This window comes from Nanorana parkeri, unplaced genomic scaffold (genome assembly GCF_000935625.1).
Source record: "Nanorana parkeri isolate BGI_ZX_2015 unplaced genomic scaffold, ASM93562v1 scaffold1081, whole genome shotgun sequence".
NCBI classification, from domain to species: domain Eukaryota; kingdom Metazoa; phylum Chordata; class Amphibia; order Anura; family Dicroglossidae; genus Nanorana; species Nanorana parkeri.
Window position 1 is genome coordinate 464,135 of NW_017307349.1, and position 21,144 is coordinate 485,278.

The window sequence follows — 21,144 nt, forward strand, 5'->3', positions numbered from 1 at the left end:
GGATCTACGGCTGAGTGATACACAATAAGCTACATTTTTGATAATCGTTAAGATACTTGAATACATTTTTAAGATGGAACTCCTAAATTAAGTGTCACTTTTGAGTGACACTAAACAGCCTGAGCTGATGATTGCCCCGTGAAATCGAAGATTTTTCCACTTCACAAGTGATGTCCTGTGTTGGCCCCCCACAACTGATGTTTATAATGACCTTTACAGGTCTTTTGTGAGTGCACACATGACCCCTCTTTTCTGTCCGCTGGTGTCACTTGGATAACACACAATATTGTTGCGTTCTTTTCTTGTTTTTTCATTAAAAAACAATGGCACCATCTATACCCTGCTGGCTCTCAGAAAGAGAGCTCAGCAATGCTTCCTATGTATTTCTGACATGATTGTTTCAATTAAGGCACCAACTGAGACTCTAATTGCAATCAGCTTATCTCTTGGAAGATCAGGTCCTATATCCAGCTATATTACGATTTTACATCCTATCTTAGTTATGACCTCATTCGCTCATTTTATCCTATGTTATCCTCGGCCAAGCTTAATTTTTATGTCTTCATTTTTTGTTTAAAGCCGGCAACCTAATCTCCTCACCGGAACTCCTGATGCAGCCATGAAACAGTGAACAGGTTTTGTTTTGTATATAGTGAGCAGCAGGTCCTTTTATTTTTCAGCTTGACCAAAATCTGTCTGCCAGGTCACTGTGAGCTGGAGCATTTTGATTGACTGCATCCTTTGAAGTATTGGCTACCTGTGATGCAACTTAAAGTAAATGTATACGTAGGTCAGGGACTCTGACCTAAGAGTGTTTGCCACTCTTTCAGCATTACTCTGTTGTATTCTTCCATCGCTGCTCACTTTTTAAAATACTTCTAGTTGCCATGAGTGATTTGAATGAAAAGGTCCCCTATGTTTGTCGAACTAAAAAACAAATAGCCTCTGGAATCATTCTGTTGGTAACTCTGTAATGCACAGTGTAGCTTATAGCAGCTGTAGGAGAGCTGTAATGCATGCTGGGAAACAGGATTTCTTTTTTTGATATCAGGACTGAAGCGATAGGAAAAGTATGTTCTATATCTAAATAAAATGCTTAATCACATGGAAAGTATTTGTAACTTTTATATTTGTTATTATTATTTTTATGGAATAAAAAGATAAAGTTTGATTTTAGTGTTTAAAAGGATAATGTTACTATGCAGAATTTGGTCATTGTGTGTCATTCTGAGGAATCGATGGAGGCTTTTCGCTTGAAGTGGCTGCCATTGGACAGCGATCCCGCCAGTTGAGCCTGATAATAAAACCAGAATGAGTCATGATTAGTCAATAAAGCCCCAATCAGCTGCAGCTGTTCTGTAGCCGTGTAGAGCGAAACAGATGTTCCTGACATGTACCCACACGGAAAGCTCAGGGGTCCGATATCGCCTGCAAGTGTTTGTTTTTTTCCGCTCTGTCCAAAGCCCACGTGACCCATGCAAATGCCATATAAATGTAAATCAACCTTCTGTCTGAGGGTTTCTACAGCAACCAAGGAAAAAAGACGGCCTTAGTTCTCAAAGTTTGTTTAAAATATGTTTAAAACTTAAAGCTGAATTCCGGGCATTTTATGACGTTCATCAATAGCCAAAAAGCACATACATCTACGCTGTGTGCGGCGGATGCCTTTGCAAGCCTAGTCCATACCTTGTTAAAGTAGGGGTGACATCATCACTGTGCTGCGCATTGCCTGTGCAGAGAGCAGAGCTGTGGAAGGAGCCCAGCAATCTTCACCCACTACAGGCTGCCTGCAAAAAATTTCAGGAGGGGGCGGATACATGACCAGTCACCCTACACAAGGAAAGAGAGCAGCAGTGACCGGTCTTTCTATAGGTGCCCATACACCTGCCGATTATCGTACGATAATCGCGGGTGATCCCGTGATCGTGCGATAATCGGCAGGTGTATGGGCAGCGTGCAACCGCATCTACTGTACGGTCGCACGACTTTCGTCTTCCTAGCACGCTGGAAAACCCGCTGAAAATCGTACGTTGGTTGCGTGCTCGGAAGACGAAAGCCACACGGGCCGGTGTGCGCAAGTGCACACTGCCCGCTCAGCATTGCAATCATCAGCAAGCCCTCCCCTCATGATCGCAAGTACGATCTGCTTGTCCAAGATGGGCAGGTCGTATTAAATTTTAATGACCTTACAACCATCGCACATGGTTGTAAGGTGTATGGCCAGCTTTACACAAAGCTCCTCCACAGAGGCAAAGTTTCACACTGGAATACTGCACACATCTGAAAGAAATACACAAAACACACCAAAATTCCAGTAGGAATACACATGCCCCTTGTATTGAGGCAATAATTCCTGGAGTTGAGCTTTATTAATGTAACACTGCACAGAAAACTCTGAACTATTCAGATCACTTTCTGCCCCCGTAGAGCTTACACTCTATTGTCTCATCCACATTTGCACACTATTATTGTCATACATTTATATTGCTCTCACATATACCACATCGCTGTTCAGAGAACACTGTACCATTCACATCAATCTCAGCTTTCACTCTCCTCCACAGTCATGCACTATGATATTATATATTTTTATAGCTCTGCCATATTGCACTATGCTGTACAAAGAACAGTGCACCATTCCAATGTTTGCAATTAGTTTTTACCTTATAAAGTTTTAAGTCCCTGCAGATATACTATACTTCCAGGTTATATCTGGAAACAGGTACAAGTTCTCCCTTGACAGTCATCTCCATGATGGATTTTCATCGCAGTGTTTAACATGTTGTCATTTTTACAAATCGCCCAGCATTCCCAGTGGGGGCCCTGACCGCGTTTCCACATCTTTTTTTGTTTGTCGGTGTCAGTGATCCGATTAACATATAATTCCCAATGACTTTGCTTTTCAACACAAAAGCCACGTACGTCTGGTGTGAGATTGGCGTTGAAATAACGTCAACATTCTTCGAGCTGGCAGAGGCTTGTGAGGTCCCTGTGGTTTGCGTGTATTATAATCCACGCTCAGGGGAGACCTTGTGGGTCAAGAGACGTCTTGTTCCCATCACTGGAACAAATTCTGTGTAATTGACAAAATGACACAAAGGCAGGAAGTCAGCGTGCAGCAATTTATCAATGTCCACTGGCACTGGCAGCTGACATCTTATTTGGGATGATGCCAGGATTGGACAGATCTTCTACAATTACCGATGATTTGACCACTCTGTATTTACAAACTGAACTCCATACCCTGGAAATTCTCAAATTCCTCATATATTTGTCTATAAAAAAAAAAGTTACGGTAAATGTTAGAATTTCATCTCTTTCTTTGCAGCGAGAAAGGACCTGATATGCAGTCTAAAGCCTGACACCCCTCCCCATTATATCGTACTCATTGCCAGCACATTGCACATAATAGGTGCTATTCCCAGTCTCTCATACTGGCCATGAACAGGCCGTCAAATATTTGGATGGTGCCATGTTTAAAGTAAACACATCATGGCATAAATACGGAGTCTGCAAATATTGGTTCTGAAAATTCTGGTTGTCTGGCCATCTTGTTGACCAACTGTCTTTTACTACTCATGGGACACATATGCAGATCTGGTCCTCTGCAGAGTGTGAGCATGGCAATCAGGCAACTAGATTTTTCAGAAGGAGGTCAGCAATGGCATCCACTATATTACTTTCCCAAAGGGTTTACTTTAAAATCCACCTCCAGGGAAAGTAAAACCTTTCCCTTGCAGTGGTGCTGCCCCCACCTCAATGGTTAACTGCTTGTTTATGCCTAGGGGACAGGAAAAACAGTTTTGCTAGACTGGTGCCTGCAGCCTCTGCTCCTCCTAAGGTTTGCGGACATCATCAAGTACAGATTAGGCTCCATAACCCTGCATTGTACGTGGGGACACTAAGGGATAGTCCAGGGCTGTAGCTACCATGGGGCGAGTGAGGCACCCGCCTCAGGCGCAGCTGAGAGGGAGCGCAGCCAGGGCCGGCCTGACTGCGCCCCCTCACCCCCCATTGCCATGGCGAGCACAGGGCGCCATTGGCAACAGGGGCACCAGGCGGCCAACACAGCCGCAGCTCAGCAGGGAGAAGAGGAGCGGTACAGGCTCCAGCTCCTCCTCGGTTTCCCGCTGTCAGAGGACTCTGTGTCCTCAATCTCTTTTTCTATTTCAAAAGGGAAATGTCAGGGGTTTAGATCCCTAATATTTCCCCAAAGCCCCCCCAGAGTAGAAATAAATAATTAGAAAAAACAAAATCCCCACACACACACACACTCATCACTCATGCACACATATTACTAGACATGTGCAAAGACTGAGAATAGTTTCGGAATGAATGGAAACTAAAAATGTTTTAGTTTCAAATTGTCAAATGAAACAAATTTTTATGCTATTTTGCATTTGGCCACCAGTGCATTCTGTGCATGCGCACCGCCTTTCTGGAGGGACGCATGACGTCACATATCGCACACGTCTGTTGGGGGTGGGGGGGCACAATTTTCCTTTCTTGCCTCGGGCGCAAAAGGAGCTAGCTGCGGCTCTGGGGTAGTCCACAGCCAGAGCAGCAGGGCAGTGGAGGAGAGCACCAACTGCCGGGTGAGCGGGGATCATGTAAGTAAAAACAGCTTTTTCCTGTACCCTAGTCATAAATATACAGTTAACCCTTGCAGTCTGTGGGGTGAAAACACTTTTAATTTCTCTAGAGTTGGGCTTTAATGAGCAAATTTACATCAAAAGTGTAACTAAGATGCATATCAATTTAAAAAAGTGGTCTAATCCACGTGCTGTTTGCTGCACATCGATTGGGCTATTTACCGGCATATGCCTTCTAAATTAAAGTACGTTATAAATCTGCAGCAGGGGCAAATGGCAGAACTCCAGGATGCCAGGCTTGCTCCAATTATAAATTGCACGTCAGGTGTGCTGACTTAACTGGCTGCCTGCTTGTTCCACATCTGCAAAATGTAGTAAGCAATGACACCCCCTGCTCCCAGTATAGCTTTCCTCAGTACATATAAAAGACTGGAAGGAGAATTAAATAAGGAATTCCTGACAGCAGGGCAGATCAGTCAATGGAAAGGCAATGATCTTTCTTGATAACATAATTTTCCTATATTTAGGAACGTCCCTCAGTTTGTATGAAATGTATATAATCTCTGTCACATAAACCTGTACAATGTAGCTTCCATCTCTGTGAACTACCTATTCAATAGTGGAACCAAAGAACACCCAACTTGAATTTTGGACGGTTCCCATTCCAAGCCATTTAGAAAACCAGTAGGCTGCCAGTTGAAGGGGTTTGCAGAGAAGATAATTCGATAAATTCTGTGACTAAACCTGTTTGGAGGGTAAGCTGTGTACATGAAATACATTTTAATGGAGAACCTTGTTTATCTAAAGCATTTCTTTTAATGGATGAGGATGTCCAGACAGATTTTGACTTGTGACTAGACCCTCCAGCAGTTTCACATTGTCAGTTTTCATACAGGATCAGATATTTTTTCCACTGTTTGAGATTTCAACATCTAGGGGGGGAAATACATAAATGGAACACAGCCAGGGTGTTTCTGACATGGCCCTGATATTCCGGCCTTTATCGGCAGGAATATGTGGCAGGTCAGAACACTTTGTTTAAATAAAACTTGTACTGATCTAGTAAACACTCATACAGCTCTATTCAATAAGCACAAACAGATCATAAGCCCCCTCATTGAGCTGCTGGTATCAAGCACACGCTTTGGGATTTATTAAGGCATATTGTTAAAGGCTATCTATTCCTTCAGAAGAGCCTATTGTAAAAAGTATTATCAATGACTGTTATAGAGGATAAATCCTTGTTTATATCCATAGTTTGCTATTATAGAATGTACATGAGGTAGCCTGAGAGGGATGCTAATTTGCAAAATCTGGAAATATTAGGTGTCTCCGCCTATCCCGATTTTAAAGAGGAACCGAGGAAGTAATAACTAATAATATATACTGTATAGTTAGATATATTATAAACAAAAGTGCATGCTGTAATTTCTGAAGAAAAAAAAAAGAACAACCCTTTCTGTATTTAATCACCGTCCACACATGGCTCTAATAGTCATTGAGATACACGATAATTCAAACATCCAACGTGCTTGGCAGGCAATTTCGGGTACTCTGCATTTTACTGCTGGCATGTCTTGTAAATGGTATATAAAAGCCATACATCCCTTCCAATATAACATCTGTCCTCCTCTATGGTTTTGTACATGAAGCTTTGTATGGTTTGTAACAGGGATGCTAAGGATGCCAACGTTTCCATTCCCCCCTTCCTTTCTGTTATTATTGTAATTGGTTTCCCAAGCAAAACTAATCAGCACATTCAGAGCTAGAGCAGATTTCAGCAGGTAGGCAACATATTTACTGCAGCACATGTTCAGGTATTTACAATATTGTACAGAATGTTTGGCTGAAGATGGAGTACTTCTAAGATGGTTTGGACTCTGTATCTGCCACTCTATTGCATCAGCATGACGAACACCTGAGGCATCGGAAGGAAAGCTCCTATTAGCTAATCATACCTAAATAGTTTGAGCTCATGTTTTAATCCCTCCACATGTATGGGACTGTTGGAGGTATGTGAACCCCATAACGTGTGTTTTCGGTCCATGGAGCTAAGCTGGATTTATGATATGGGGCAATGTTGGATATAAACGGGGCAGTTCTTTGTTATTTGGTAAAGGGCATCTGTAACAGATGTATTGTAGTTCTCCAAGATAGCACTGTGTGCTACTTACTTATTTTCTTGTTTTCAGTGTTTTTTCCAGCATATCCTTCCTTTTTTATTTATTTATTAGCTCTTCAAGCAAAGGCTGTAAATGGTTCTGACACAAAAGGCGGAACACAGTTTTTTGTTATGAATCCTTGAAACCGACAACATTAATTCTTACAAAAGAGGTCTAAAACCTTTCAGACCGCTTCTTAGAAAGCTTTACCAAAGTTTGATATTTTTCTGTCTTCAGAATTTTAAATGTTATGAAATCATTCTTTCCGCAATGGCAAAAAAAAAAATATATGTTTTTGTGGAAATATCGCATAACGCAGTTGCGTTTATTAACCTAAGAGGAGAGAATGAAACAGCAGGAAAGCTCTAGCAGAGTCCTGTTTCTGGAAACCATTAATGTATGTATGTATCGAATGGCATTGATTATCTTCAAAGAGGATTTCATTTTTCATGGTCCTGGGAGACTCAACCTGTCTGTAAATGTAATAGTGGAATGACGTGGTGGGAGCAGAGATTCGGATGTCTTCTCATTGTTGTCGAATTTAAAACTTCAGCATAACACACCATCCTGAGACTTGTAGTTCCACCAGAATTGGAACGGTCATGGGTGGCCACGCCTCATTGATGCCCGTGGTAAGCGAAGGCTGGATCATGTAGTCCAATCCCATAGAAGAGCTACTGTAGCTCAAACTGGTGAAAAAGTTCATGCTGGTTGCGATAGAAAGGTGTCTGAACACACAGTACATCGCAGTCTGTTGCTTATAGGGCTGCATAGGCGCAGCCCATGCTGACCCTTGTCCACCGCCAAAAGTGACTACAATGGGCATGTGAGGCTCAGAACTAGACCACGGAGCAATGGAAGAAGGTGGCCTGGTCTGATGAATCACGTTTTCTTTTACATCATATGGATGGCCCAGCGCATGTGTTGCTCACCTGTGGAAGAGATGCCACCAGGATTCACTATGGGAAGAAGGCAAGGCAGCAGAGGCAGTATGATGATTTGGGCAATGTTCTGCTGGTAAACCTTGGGTCCTGCCATGTATGTGGATATTACTTCGACTTGTACCACCTACCTAAAGATTGTTGCTGACCAAGTACACCCCTTCATGGAAACGATTTTTGCTGATAGCAGTGGCCTCTTTCAGCAGGATAATGCGCCCTTCCATACTGCAAAATGGTTCAAGACTGGTTTGAGGAACACAATGAGTTCGAGGTGTTGACTTGGCCTCCAAATTCTCCAGATCTCAGTCCAATCGAGCATCTGTGGGATGTGGTGGAAAAACAAATCTGATCCATGGAGGCCCCACCTCCCAACTTACAGGACTTAATGGATCTGCTAATGACGGCTTGGTGACAGATACCACAGCATACCTACAGGGGTTTAGTGAAGTTCATGTCTCGACGGGTCAGGCCTGTTTTAGTGGCAAGAGGGGGACCTACTCAATATTAGGCGGGTGGTCATAATGTTATGGCTGATTTGGTGTATATACATAGATATATAATGTACACATCAGAAAGAGATCTGATTACTATAAATAATTGTATCAATTTGCTTTAGAAATGCTATTTCGAAGTATAGTTTGTAATGATATATGTGTGTGGGGTTACCCCTATTTGCTCTTTACAGATGCAGACTGTTCTTCCTGCCTAGCAGTGCTGCAGAATGAATGTGCCTTGCTGATACTTTGCAAGTCTTCAAGACAGGGTCGGTCCCTGTATCAAAACAGACCCCTATTGCAGGTTCTAATGATATGAAACATGCACAATGCTCCTAGCTGTCAGAGATCATATGACTTTCTCTAGTTTTTAGATTTCTTGATAAAGTTCAGGGTCAGTGTTGTTTAAGATTATTGGTTAATCACAACAAGAAGAATGTACTCTTTTCATGATTTATATTAATTTTTGGAGGTTGAATCATGTAAACGGTGCGTTTAAAGATACGCCCACTCTAAGTCAAATGGACAGAGAAGTTCAATATAAGTAATGAGTCTATCATGATGATATATTGCTTTGCTAAAACTGAAAACCAGAAGCTAAAATATCCAGGGACATCTTCAAAACCTTGGACTGTCCACGTTAGGAACATTTGCCAGGCCTGTGAAGCTGAAACCTCTTGTGTTGCTTGTGAAAATCTTACGGAGTAATTGCAGTATAAGTCTTATTTGTGATCTACTCTGTCCTTAGAGGGAAAAAAAATTATGTTTTCCATGTCGGATATAGCAATAAGGCCAGTCTGTTATTTATAAACCAAGCTTCTCTGACACATGAGACAAAGAACTATATGTAGTCTAAACGCATATGACATTTAATACTATATATTCTGCAATAAAAAAATTTGTATATCCAGGTCACCTGAGGAAAGGGGAGCGCGCTTCCTGTCTGATCCTATACATCGCCTCCTGCCATCAGGGTAAATGCGCCACAGATGTTCACCGTCCAGACAAATTGAAAACAGAAATTCGCCGTTCTGTGTCAGACCAAACGTGCTGCCCTTGACAGCCTATTTTCAGCTCATCGTACTGAGTGCTGTATGTGTCCACAGCTGATTATTTGTGGAACCACGAAACTCTTTGAGTCAGGAGACAATGAAAGATGAACACGCTGCACAGTTCTAGCAACAGTCGCATGGCTACACTTTTTGCCCAATCTTTCATTTCTCCCTTGCAAACTCAGTTTGGTCACCCTATCCCTTGCAGTTAGAGGAGTAGCTCCAACATGGTCTGTCCTTTACCCTACATCACTGAAAAAGGGCAAGAAGGACTGCACTTGTGCATACTCCTTTGGATTGATTGCCTACAAAAAAAATGGCCACCGTTGGCACGGGGGTGTTACATTCAATTGAAATTAAGTTATCATGATAGACATATGTAATGAAAAAGCTTGTTGCCTGGCTGTCATTATGATGAGCTGGCTTCAATGCTTTGTAAATCACTGACTTATGAGTAAAGACATACAGTATATCTGCTCTTTTACTGACTTCCAATGGCTGCATGTTTGTAATAAATGTGTGACTAGAAGTATTAAAGCAAGTCTAGAATTTTCAGGTGACATTCAGCAATGATAGCTCCAATTGTTTAGTTCTAACAGGTGTGTGCTTTAAACTGTGCACCAACAGCAATATTTGCCAAAGTGGTTATTTTATGCTATGAATCACTAAAATACATTGTGAGCAGTTCTACAAGTTACCATCTGTTGACAGATTTCATATATACTTGCCATTATGTATTAGATTTCAAAGTTTCCCAAATTTGCCCAAAATTATATTCTTTTTTTCTTTCAAACTTATACATGGAAAAAAACACAAAAATGTTTATTCCTCCAATTGTTCAAGTTCCCATCCAAAAATGTATTAGTAGATCAAAAGTTTCTTCTTAAACTAGCCATTGTGTGTGCGTGTACATGGATAATGCTGGGGGGGACTTAAGAGTGTGGTAGAGATCCCTTGTGTAGTAGGGATTGATCTGAACAGTTCTGTGTCCTCTGTATAGAGCTGCATTACATGTTACCAATATATAAATGTATCCTAGTAATTTAGCTTGGTTTTTGGAATTAGGAATTTGGTGCCCATTTTAGAATCCCCTTTTTCCATCTAAAAATAGATTTTCTGTGAGTTTTATCTACAAGGGAGCATTACAAATCCTCAAGGCTATTTTAAACCATCTAATGTAAGATGAAGGCTGACAGTTTCCTTGGGAGATGGTAATCGCTTCTTGTGCCTACATGGGTAACCACAAAAATCTTGTGTTTAAGCCCAGAAGGACAAATTTGTCTGGATTTTAACAGAAATATTCCCCAACAGCTCCTAAAAAGTCTGTAAGCTAACATACCTTGACCACAAAGTTCACCTTAAGGTTCCTGTGTGGAAAGTCTGAGTCCAACGTGGGTGTGAAGTGGGGACAGAATGAAAGATGTGATTGATGAAGGGTTTGATGAAAGAAATAACGTATGTTTATTTTAATGTGCAACTGCTGCATAGAGATCAAATTTGGATATAGTTGCGTTCATGAACACCTGTCACCTACACGTTTTTTTATTCTGGATCACCCCACTGGGCCTGGCCTGGTACACATGACTTTTGCCATAAGACCTGGCATGTCTGTTAGCTGGTTGCATTGAAGTGTGTCAGAACCTTTTTTTATTTTAGTTGTGGAAGGGAAGAACCTCTGTTTTTAATTGCTGCCCCCAGGGCCCCACCTAGGTCATTTCTCTTTCTATTTGTCCTGTTGATCATTGTTATATTCTTTAAGAAGAAAGCATGATATAGAGTAGAGTCAGCCTGTTTCTTTCTATGGAAAGTAGTTGCTCTGAAATACAGTTTGGAATTGTTGTGTACATTGGAAATTGCATTTCATCCCTTTTCTCACATAGAGGTATTCTGAGGGGTGGGCTAGGCAACTCCGCAGCGTGGTGCCGCTGTCCTGTGTCTCTTCGAACCTTGGTTTATGCTTGGGTGTTGTTTAGGGATTATGATTATTATTTTCCATGACCTTACGTTCAGTTTTCGTACCTCTATACTTGCAATGCAATTGGGAGAGTCTAATGTTTTTGTGCCTTGTTACTTGTTCTTATTTCGAAAACTCAATAACATTTATAATATTTAACAGAAAATTGCATTGCACCCAATCCAGAATGTCAGAATCCCACATATCAGCTGCAACAAGCATAGCCAAATGTTTCAAAGATCGGACCAATCTCTGTTTGAGCTTAACTTAAGTCATGACTGTATATCTTGACCGCTGACAAACAAGCAGCTCCTCAAAGCCTCTCATTCACAAACTTGGCATAATTCTTTTCTCAGCCCAAACTTTTGGGATAGAATAAGTTAAGTATACCTTGGTGACACGCAAATTGAGTTATTCGCTTCAGTGTGAAAATTCTTAAATATCATGTAGGTATAGGCAGTTCATTTTTCTGGAAGATCGGGAATTATTATACACTTTAAACAATTGTTGGTAGAGGATGAGGTCATTAAAATCCAGAGGGTCGAATATATCCACTTCAGTAATCATGGTATATCGATGTGATGCCTTCCAGGCTAATGCATTGCTTATGCATTGACGCTAAGCTCCGCCTAACAGCTAACCACATGTATGTGAATCATATTACCTGCAAAAAGAATTGTGATTATGTTTAGCCACTTTTATGATTTGTACATCACAAAGGCATGGATAACCAGAAGGGTGACCCCACTTTCTGTAATAATGTAAGAAATACAGCAACGTCACCTCTCTGTCCCCAGCCTGCTGACTGGACAACAAAGGTGTAGCAGTGCAGTGCTGATGTCATCTATGGGCTTTCTTTAATTTCTGCAACATGTTTGCAATGTTAAATAGAGATTGGCTCAGAATGTTGACCTCCTCTTGCCTGGTGTTTTGTGACACATAGCTGGCTATTTAATTGTGAGGATTGGGTGCAGAGGCTTCCTTGCCGAATAATGTGTATATATTGAGAGAGTAGATAGGTTAGTGTTAGGGCTTAATTTAGGGATCAGGTTAGTGTTGGGCTCAGGACTTAGGGGGAGTTAAAATGTGGAGTGAATCTGTGCCCAGAGTATGCACGCTAAACTATTTACACTTTAAAACAAACCATAATTTACCTCTGTAGCTATAGGCATTGTAGATAAATTATTCTTCAAAGTTCAAAACAGAGGCACAGAAATTTTTTAGGCCCCTGTCACACGGGCGGTCCGATTGGGTCCTCCTGTCAGTTTTTCAGGCGGACCCAATCGGATGCCCAATGAAAGTCTATGTGCAGCTGGGTCTAAACAGTTTACACTCGTTATTCCCAACTACCGCCAGGTCTAGAAAAACAAACAGATCAGAGATCCGTTTCATGGGACCTGATTGTTTCCAGATCTGGGGTGATCTGATGTAAATGGACACATGTCCCTTATATATCCGACTAGTATGAATTTCCTCATAATTTTCATCAGCTGCATGATTTCAGTGACAAAAACTAAATTAAAAAAAAGTTAATAGGACTAAAACTATGATGAAAAAAATACATTGCAATTTTCTGTACTGGGGATTTAGTCAACAAAACTAAACAAAAAAAATTCAGATGACTAAAATACCACTAAAACGAAATACCGTTTTAGTGGTATTTTAGTTTTAGTTGTGTTTTAGTGGTATTTTAGTCATCTGAATTTTTTTTCGTTTAGTTTTGTTGACTAAATCTCCAGTAGAGAAAATTGCAATGTATTGTCTTGTCACCATAGTTTTAGCCCTATTAACTTTTTTTTAATTTAGTTTTTGTCACTAAAATCATGCAGCTGATGAAAATTATGAGGAAATTAATACTAGTCGGATATATAAGGGACATGAGTCCATTTACATCAGATCACCATCAGATACATCAGATTTTTATTTGACGAAAACTAAGAGGAAAGGTTTAAGTTGACTAAATTAACATTATATCCGACTCCTGATAGTCCAACATGGGGTCCGGCACTTTTAGTCCACTTCCATCGCAAGGAGGAGGAAAGAACTGGATGGACACAGATGTCACAGTGGTGACTTCTGATCCGTACTACTCCGATCAGGGCCAGCCTGTATGAAAGGGGCCTATTCCTTTCTATTGCATGAGAATCTTGGCATCCTGCCAGCCCTGTAATGTAAACAAACAGCAGTTGTTTCTAAGCTGCTAGACTAGGTTCACGCTTTCCTGTCGGGGCGTGTTGCGTCAGTGCATACACATTCATCAAGCAATAGTGTGAATCGAGCCCCTGAAACCTGACTTCAAAGTTTTTATTTTATTGTGATCTTTAACAATTAATTCCTTCACAGTACAAAAAGCTAGAGAGGTCAGAGATGGCTTGATTTACTGTTTGATTAGGAAATGTAAATACTCTAATTATCATAGTATGGCCACAGGTGCACTAAGTTTTGGAATAAGGGTAAGACATTATTTTAAGTTTAGGGTTCAGGTATGGGTTCAGCAGCAGGAAGCTTGTGTATTAGGGGGTGCTCTAGTTTTAGGAACCGTTTACAATATGGGAACAGAGAGGGAAGTTGCAGGATTTATACATGTTCATACAGGACAGGAATCTAATATATCAAATTGTTGTAAGCTAATATATCTAGAGATAAGAGATACTTTATTTTTGCTGTATTTGTACTGAAGCGTATTTGCCTGGTGTTTACCTTAAAGCATCCTTAGACTTAAAGGAGAACTATTGGGAGAGTAAAATATACTCTTCATAATAGTTTGAGCTGGGTTGTGACATTGCAGCAGTCACACGCTGGCTCTAACCCTCGAGAACTGAGCAATCGCAAACCGCTGATTGCTCAGCTAACGGATTCTCCATGCAGAGAGCAGTGACTGTCAGTTACCACCCCCGCAGGGATTCCCCTCTTTCCTCTCTGTTCCTCCAGAGCTTATTAGAGGGACAGATGGGAGGGGCGGGCACAGCTGTCTCTGGCTCTAGAGAGGCATAGCCAGCTGTCAATCAGGCAGCGGGGTGGATCCCGACAATATTGTTGGGACCCTTGCTGGCTGCAATGCGGCTCTGCGCTGTCAGCGTATAGTGGGCAGTAGCCTGGTTTTTGCTGAGTTTGAGTCACAGAAGTACACTAGTAAATGTACTCCTGTGACCAAAAAGTGAACTAAAACAAAACAAAAAATGAGCTTTAGTTCTCTTTTAATAGGTATGCTGTGGCTGGCATAGCTGTATAAAATAATTTGAATGAAATTGCTATGCTTTATATTCTCTTGTCACTGTTAAGTTTTACCTTGTGGGTAATAATTATTGTATAGCATATGGCGTGCTGCTGACACTGTTCTGTTCTGTGTTTGCTCATAGGAATCTACCTGTTAGATCTCATCTACGTGGACTCCGCATACCCGGCTTCTGGAAGCATCATGGAAAATGAGCAGCGCTCCAATCAGATGAACAATATACTGAGGATTATTGCCGACTTACAAGTCTCCTGTGGTTATGGTCAGTACTGCTCATCTCTTTCGATCACTTAATAAATCGTTCAGTGCAGTGGCAATGTTCCAACTGACTACCACTTTTCAAAAATATGGCTAAAGGTGACCATCCACAATATAATCCCATTCAGATCTACCAACAACTACCGTATGTAGTGTGAGGGCCTGCCAGACTGGATACCAGTTGAGTGGACGGCTTGGTTGTGCCTTAAAGAAGAACTCTGGGCGGAGTAAAAATTAACCCTTGCAGTGGGGCTGCCCCCGCATTGCAAGGGTTGAGTGCCCGTTTTGGTCTAGGGTCTAAAATAACAAAGATATACTCACCCAAACCTCGGCAGCTAGACTGGTCCCTGCAACCTTTTATATGCCTCCACTTCGGCGGTCTAAGGATCTGTGAGTGATCATGTCTAATACAGTGGGACATTCCATCGTTGGAGAGGGGGAGGGAGGCTGCGGAGACCGGTCTACCAGCCAGGCAGGACCGAGGTTCGAGTGAGTATATAAAAAAAAAAAACGAGCACTTAACCCATGAAAATGTCAAAACTGAAACGAAACCGAAATAAAAAACAAATGCCAGGCCGGAACCAAAAATGTTTTTTTATTTTAACTTTTTCAAAAAAAAATTAATATATATATAACTATAACCACAATCATGAATGAACAGGAGGTGGTGTAGATCACTTCCCATTCATTCATAATTGAGGATATAGTAAACATGCTATGTCCTCAATTATTAACAAACACTCAGCGAGTGGAGCTCAGCCTCCTGTGACAGCGCTGGCTGTCTCCGCCCACACTGCTCTCCTCTGATCTGTGACAGGAGGCTGAGCGGTGTGGGAGGAGAGATGCCAGCCGCTTACAGCGCTCTCCTCCCGCAACGCTCGGCCGCCTGTGACAGTGTCTCTCCTCCCGCTGGAACACAGAGCAGTGCCCAGCGGGGAGGAGAGAAAGCAGGGATGCACCACTGTATCGGCCAGAAAATGGCACTTTCGGCATTATGCCAAAAGTACAATTTTCGGCCGATATCTTTCGGCGGCCGATATATATTGGTGCATCCCTAATGTAAACAGAAAGGATTGTTTAGGCAGGTCCTTCCAAAGTTTTGTAAATCTATAAGAGATTGTACAGTTATTGTACAACCAGAATATATTTGAATTGTCATCGTAGTGTTTACCTGAGAGTATCTTTGCTGGAAAATAGACCAAGAGCTACAAGGCAGGAGCATTTACAATGCAATATCCTGATGTTTAATCCAACAACCATTTTGTAGCAAACCTTTTCTTATATGTAGTTCACTTTGGAGCCACAAAGGAATCTTGAACATTGTTCTTATTTGGTATGTGTGTATTCTGTGAATAAAAGGGTCTGCATTTTTCCTATCTGTGCAGAGAGCAGCTGAAATACCTCACCCTTATTTATCATCTGCTTAGGTAAATAAAGAGTGCGGATCGCAGGTGTCGCAGGCACAGCCTTAATGAAAGATGAATGCTCCGGAATGTGCGGAGATGGGGTCACAGCTTATGTTTACATATTCGTCTGGCAAGCCTGAGTTGTAAACTCAGGAGACGGAATCCTTTCTGCCGCTTCCGCCATGTTGTGCTGTTTGGTCAGGTGGAATAGCAGGAAAGGGGGCTTGACAAATGAACATTAGTTTAGCAGAGATGGAATGACACAGAGTGGTGTGTTTGAGCACTGATCTGTCTTGCATACATATTGCGTCAGGCGATTGGGTTTCTAAAAAATGATTCAACTTCTTGTGGCAGAAATGCGCTAAAGGGCATGTGGCCCTCACTGCTTCACTTTTGAGAGTCAGTGGAAGTTCACACTGTCAATTAAAGCCATTCTCTGTCCACTTTATATGTACAATCCCCTCGGCAATGCAGATATTTCCCTTATGCTTGGGCGCAGATGGACTGAATCACGCGCCAGCTTCTAATATCTCTCAGAGAGAAAGTTCCAACCTTTGCACCCACCCATAGAGTCTCACTTCTTTCGTGTTCAGAGATAACAGAGGTGACAGGGTATTGGAAATATAATCGAGGGAAAAGGGTACCTCATGCCATCCCTGGAATTCTTAACCCTCTTAGCATCGGTCTCATGATGAGTGCCCACCCAATGGTCGTGTGGTCTCTAATGCAAGTGCTTAGAAGCAATGTTTAGGGAGAGCTGGTTAGTCAGCAGCTCTGCAGAACACTGGTCCACCTTTTTATCAAAGACCAAATGATCAATTCCTTGGTGTGTTTTTTTTAAATCATCTAATATTACCTGGTGGGTAGATGGTATCCATCTGCTATAATGTCAAATAAATAAAATACCTATCAGGTAGAGTGAGTTACCCCTCATAATAGCAGGTGGAGCAGGGAACCCATGTGCAAGTGTGGTGGATTACCTGGCAGATATGGTAACCTGCTAATTCAACCTGCTAATCTCCTTCAAAAACGGAATATCTTTTAAACTGAAATGGGCCCTTCAGAACCCTTCTACATCTTATCTGAAACTGAAAACTACTGTATATGTGAACATTTTATATATATATATATACACATATATGTATAACATTACAATAAAGCAAATGTAATGCGTGTCCCGTAAGTGCATTAATTTACTAAAAAAAAATGTTTTCTACCTTCTTTCATTCTTTGTTTTTGCAGTCATGTGACTGCACAGCATTCTATATGTTCCTTATTCAGCCTAGCGAATAAGTCATGTTATATGTTATGTCAGCTTTACAGCTTTATAGGTGGGCCAGCTGTTTGTGACATGGCATACATTGGGGAATCACGTTCCCCTTGTGTGTACATTGCGGTTTTACAGCAAGGCTCTGGTAGGGAGCCGCTGTCAATCAACCTGGCAGTTCTGGGAGGGGGGCCTGTCTGGAAAACTGCCTACAGAACTACACACACACCATGGGTTGGCGCAGCGTCCTGTAACTCCATTAGGAAAACAGTGACACACAGACTGACCACACCAGCATGGATCTGCTTCTGGATTCTGTGTGGTCAGACTGAGAAAGCAAAGAAAGAAGGACTGGCAGGATCACCAGGTATTTGTGTTCACAAAAGAAAATACAAAAACAACAGTCTACATTTTCACACACCAACATAGTATGAAAGACAGTTATCTGCAAATAATAAATTTAGGGGTAACATATACTTTAAGCTTTGCTACGTGACAACTGTCGTGAAATGTTCCCTTTAAGCTTATCAGATGAAAAAAAATGTTGATGAACTGACCCCACATACCCATCTGGCCCCAGCTTGCCTAGATACTTGTCCAACATTGCATCCAAGGTTTCCTTCCAACAAGCAGAACATTTTCCACATGAGAAAGCTTCACTTTGCTTCATGGGATTATATTTTCACGCTTCATCCTGATCCAGTTTTGAGCAATGTTTTTTTTTCTAATTAACACGACTGTTGTTTTCATTTAAGTGTCACATTTTATGAATGAAAATGATATTTTGTCACTCTAGCTGGCAAAACCCCTGTTTTCTAGTATCACGCGATCTCCCGCCTCTTAAATGTTACATTTGGAGGCGACGACAGGAAAGGGTTCCAATTCCTAGTAGGTACTGCACAGTCCAAGAATAATAGGGAAGCTATCCAAAGCAACCATAAAATTGATGATTTTCCCCTTGAAATTCCTGTCAATGAAGAACAGTCAGAACAAGTGGAGTGTGCCGAGGAGACCTTGTTAGAGAGTGAAGAATACACTTCTAATAAGCCTATACATTGTTCCTCAATCACATGCTCTGTACTATTAAACGGGTAATAGCAGCATACAGAGCTGTATACTCAGTGAGTGACAGGATCCGTCTAGTGTTCTGCTATCAGAAACTATAATGGTTGGGGTCAGTTTTATTTCCTTTTTTTTTAATTATTAATGTATGATTTTATACTGACAATACATGTACATATGTGTGTGTGTGTGCTCCAGGCTGTGTGTGTATAGTGGATATAAAACGTCTACACACCCCTGTAAACATGCTAGAATTTTGAGCTGTAAAAAAATCAGATCAAGATAAATCTCTTCAGATTTTTTCCACCTTTTAATGGGACCTATAATCTGTACAATTCATTTAAAAAACAAAGTGAAATTGTTTAGTGGGGAAAAAAATTATGTGGCTGCATAAATGTAATTAGGGATGTGGCTGTGTTCAGAATTAACCAATCACATTCAAACTGATGTTAAATAATAGACAGTACACACCTGTCATCAATTAAAGTAACTCTAATTAAACCCATAACTGATCAACTGTTCTAGTAGGATTTTTAATTTTTTTTGACATTTTGCAAAACAAGTGGTGAAGCTAGACATTCCGTTAAACCGCCCCACTTATTCTCCGGTGCTGCTTTGTTAATTACAGAGCCGCTCCTGGCCTCACTTCTAATTTCCTGGCACTGCCCATTCCAATCTGTCATGGAGAAGAGACGTGGATAAAGTGATTTTAAGTCTCCATGGTGGATCAGGAGGGGCGCCGCCGCACCGAAAGAAGAGAGCACAGAAGCGCTTCTAAAGACACTGATCCTCCACAGAGCTCCATCACGCAGCAAAACATTATACAGCAATGCATCATAACAACAAGCTATAGAGGACTACAAATCCCAGCAATACATTATACAGCAATGCAGCATACCACCAGCTATAGTGGACTACAAATCCCAGCAATACATTATACAGCAATGCAGAATACCATCAGATATAGAGAACTAAAAATCCCAGCAATACATTATACAGCAATGCAGAATAATATGAAGCTACATACATTGTTTTGCTCCAGGCTGGCAGCCTGATGTCTCCAGGGTCTCAGGAGGGCTGTGTGGGGTCTCAGAAAGGCTGTGGGGGGTCTTGGGGGGCTCAAGAGGGCTGTGTGGGTTCTTTGGTGGGCTATGCGGGGGTCTCAACAGGGGTTCGGAGGGTCTTGGGGGCGGATGCGGGTGGCAGGGTCCCCCAGGATGCATGAGATGTGAGGCCACTGTTGTAAACAGGCGCTACAGCTCACAGAAAGGCTGCTCGTGCGGGACCTCAGGAGGCTGCATCTGCTTAAAAATTTTAAGTGTCAGCGTTTAGTGCGCAGTACTCATGAAAATGCCTGGTGTCAGTCCATCCCTAGTCGGTTGCTCACCCTGCCAGTGGCACCCCTCCTAATGCTCATGCACCCCCCCCCTCCCCCATGCAATACAATAATTATTATTCTAACCATCATTTATTTAACCTTGACAGACCATCTTGTGACACTACCACACGTTCAGAAGTATCTGAAGTCCGTCCGGTACATAGAAGAGCTGCAAAAGTTTGTGGAAGATGACAATTATAAGTAAGTTTACTGGTCATTATTAGCTCGTTATGTTCATCTGGTCTTTACCTAATTCTTTCTGCTATTTTCATCTAGTTTTTATCTTGATTCCGTCTGCTATTTTCATCTAGTTTTTTTTTTTACCTGAATCTTTTTGAAGGCACATTCACACCTATGCATTTTTAAACACATTATATAAATATAGAGTACATAATGGGTTATCTACTTTCTCATCTATATAGGTTAGTGTGGTGCGGTCTGGTGCTAACAGTTTTTGAAGTTCATCATGACACTTGTTACATAGAAATGAATGGAGAGAAGTATAAAATGCCTAAAAGCTGCATAATCTAAACAAAATAGTGGCAGATAATGACACATATAAATTGCATTACAACTTATGAGTACATTGCATCGCATACAAAATGTAAAATGTGCATATAAAAAAGGTGATAAAAAACATATCTTTTTAACAGCATAGGTGGGAGGTACCCTTACGTTTGCATCCTTGTTTAAAATGGAGGAAACTGTTAAGTGGACTGTTATTACTGATTTTTTTTTATGGCTTAGAACAGTGATGGCAAATGTTTTTGAGCCCGAGTGCCAAACTGCAACACAAAATCAATGTATTTATTCCAAAGTGCCAACACTTAAAATAAGTTTTGTATTGTGTTTTAGTTTGGGCACTGGTGTTTAAAAAAAAGTTCAGCATCACTGCTGAAAATTTTTTCTTTATTATTTTTTTACTTTTGTATCACTTTTTTTTTTACTTTTTAAAATTGTTTTTTTATCTTATTATATTTTACTTAATTTTTTATCATTTTTATTGATTTTATATATTTGTTTACACTTTAAATTTTTTTAATTATAATTTTTTTTTGTTTTATCATTTTTTTACTTTTTATAAGAACTTATTTTTAGTTTTTTTTCCACTTAACTTTATTGCTAGCACACAGAGGCTAACAAGCCCCTGTTTGATAGCCTCTTTGGAGGTGACAGGTTCTCTTTTTGAACATGTCACCTATAATACAGGAGTTCTAGCACAGTACTGTGCTGGCTTACTGTGCTGGCTCTCCTGTGGTAGCTAAAATGGGAAGGCTGCGAGTACAGTTCTCTCATCTCAGTGTTTACATGGAGCAGAGCTCCCCACTCTCCATCTGAACTAC

General features: G+C 41.1%; 1 protein-coding gene across 5 annotated transcripts in view; it reads left to right on the plus strand.

Moving 5' to 3' along the window:
* Positions 1 to 21,144, plus strand: part of RALGPS1 (Ral GEF with PH domain and SH3 binding motif 1) — a 302,170-nt gene that overhangs the window by 188,589 nt on the left and 92,437 nt on the right. For all 5 annotated transcript variants that reach the window (XM_018567671.1, XM_018567673.1, XM_018567674.1 and 2 more), the window contains exons 9-10: positions 14,555 to 14,692; positions 19,909 to 20,002. In XM_018567671.1, the coding sequence (XP_018423173.1) occupies positions 14,555 to 14,692; positions 19,909 to 20,002 (232 nt within the window). The remainder of the gene's footprint in view (positions 1 to 14,554; positions 14,693 to 19,908; positions 20,003 to 21,144) is intronic.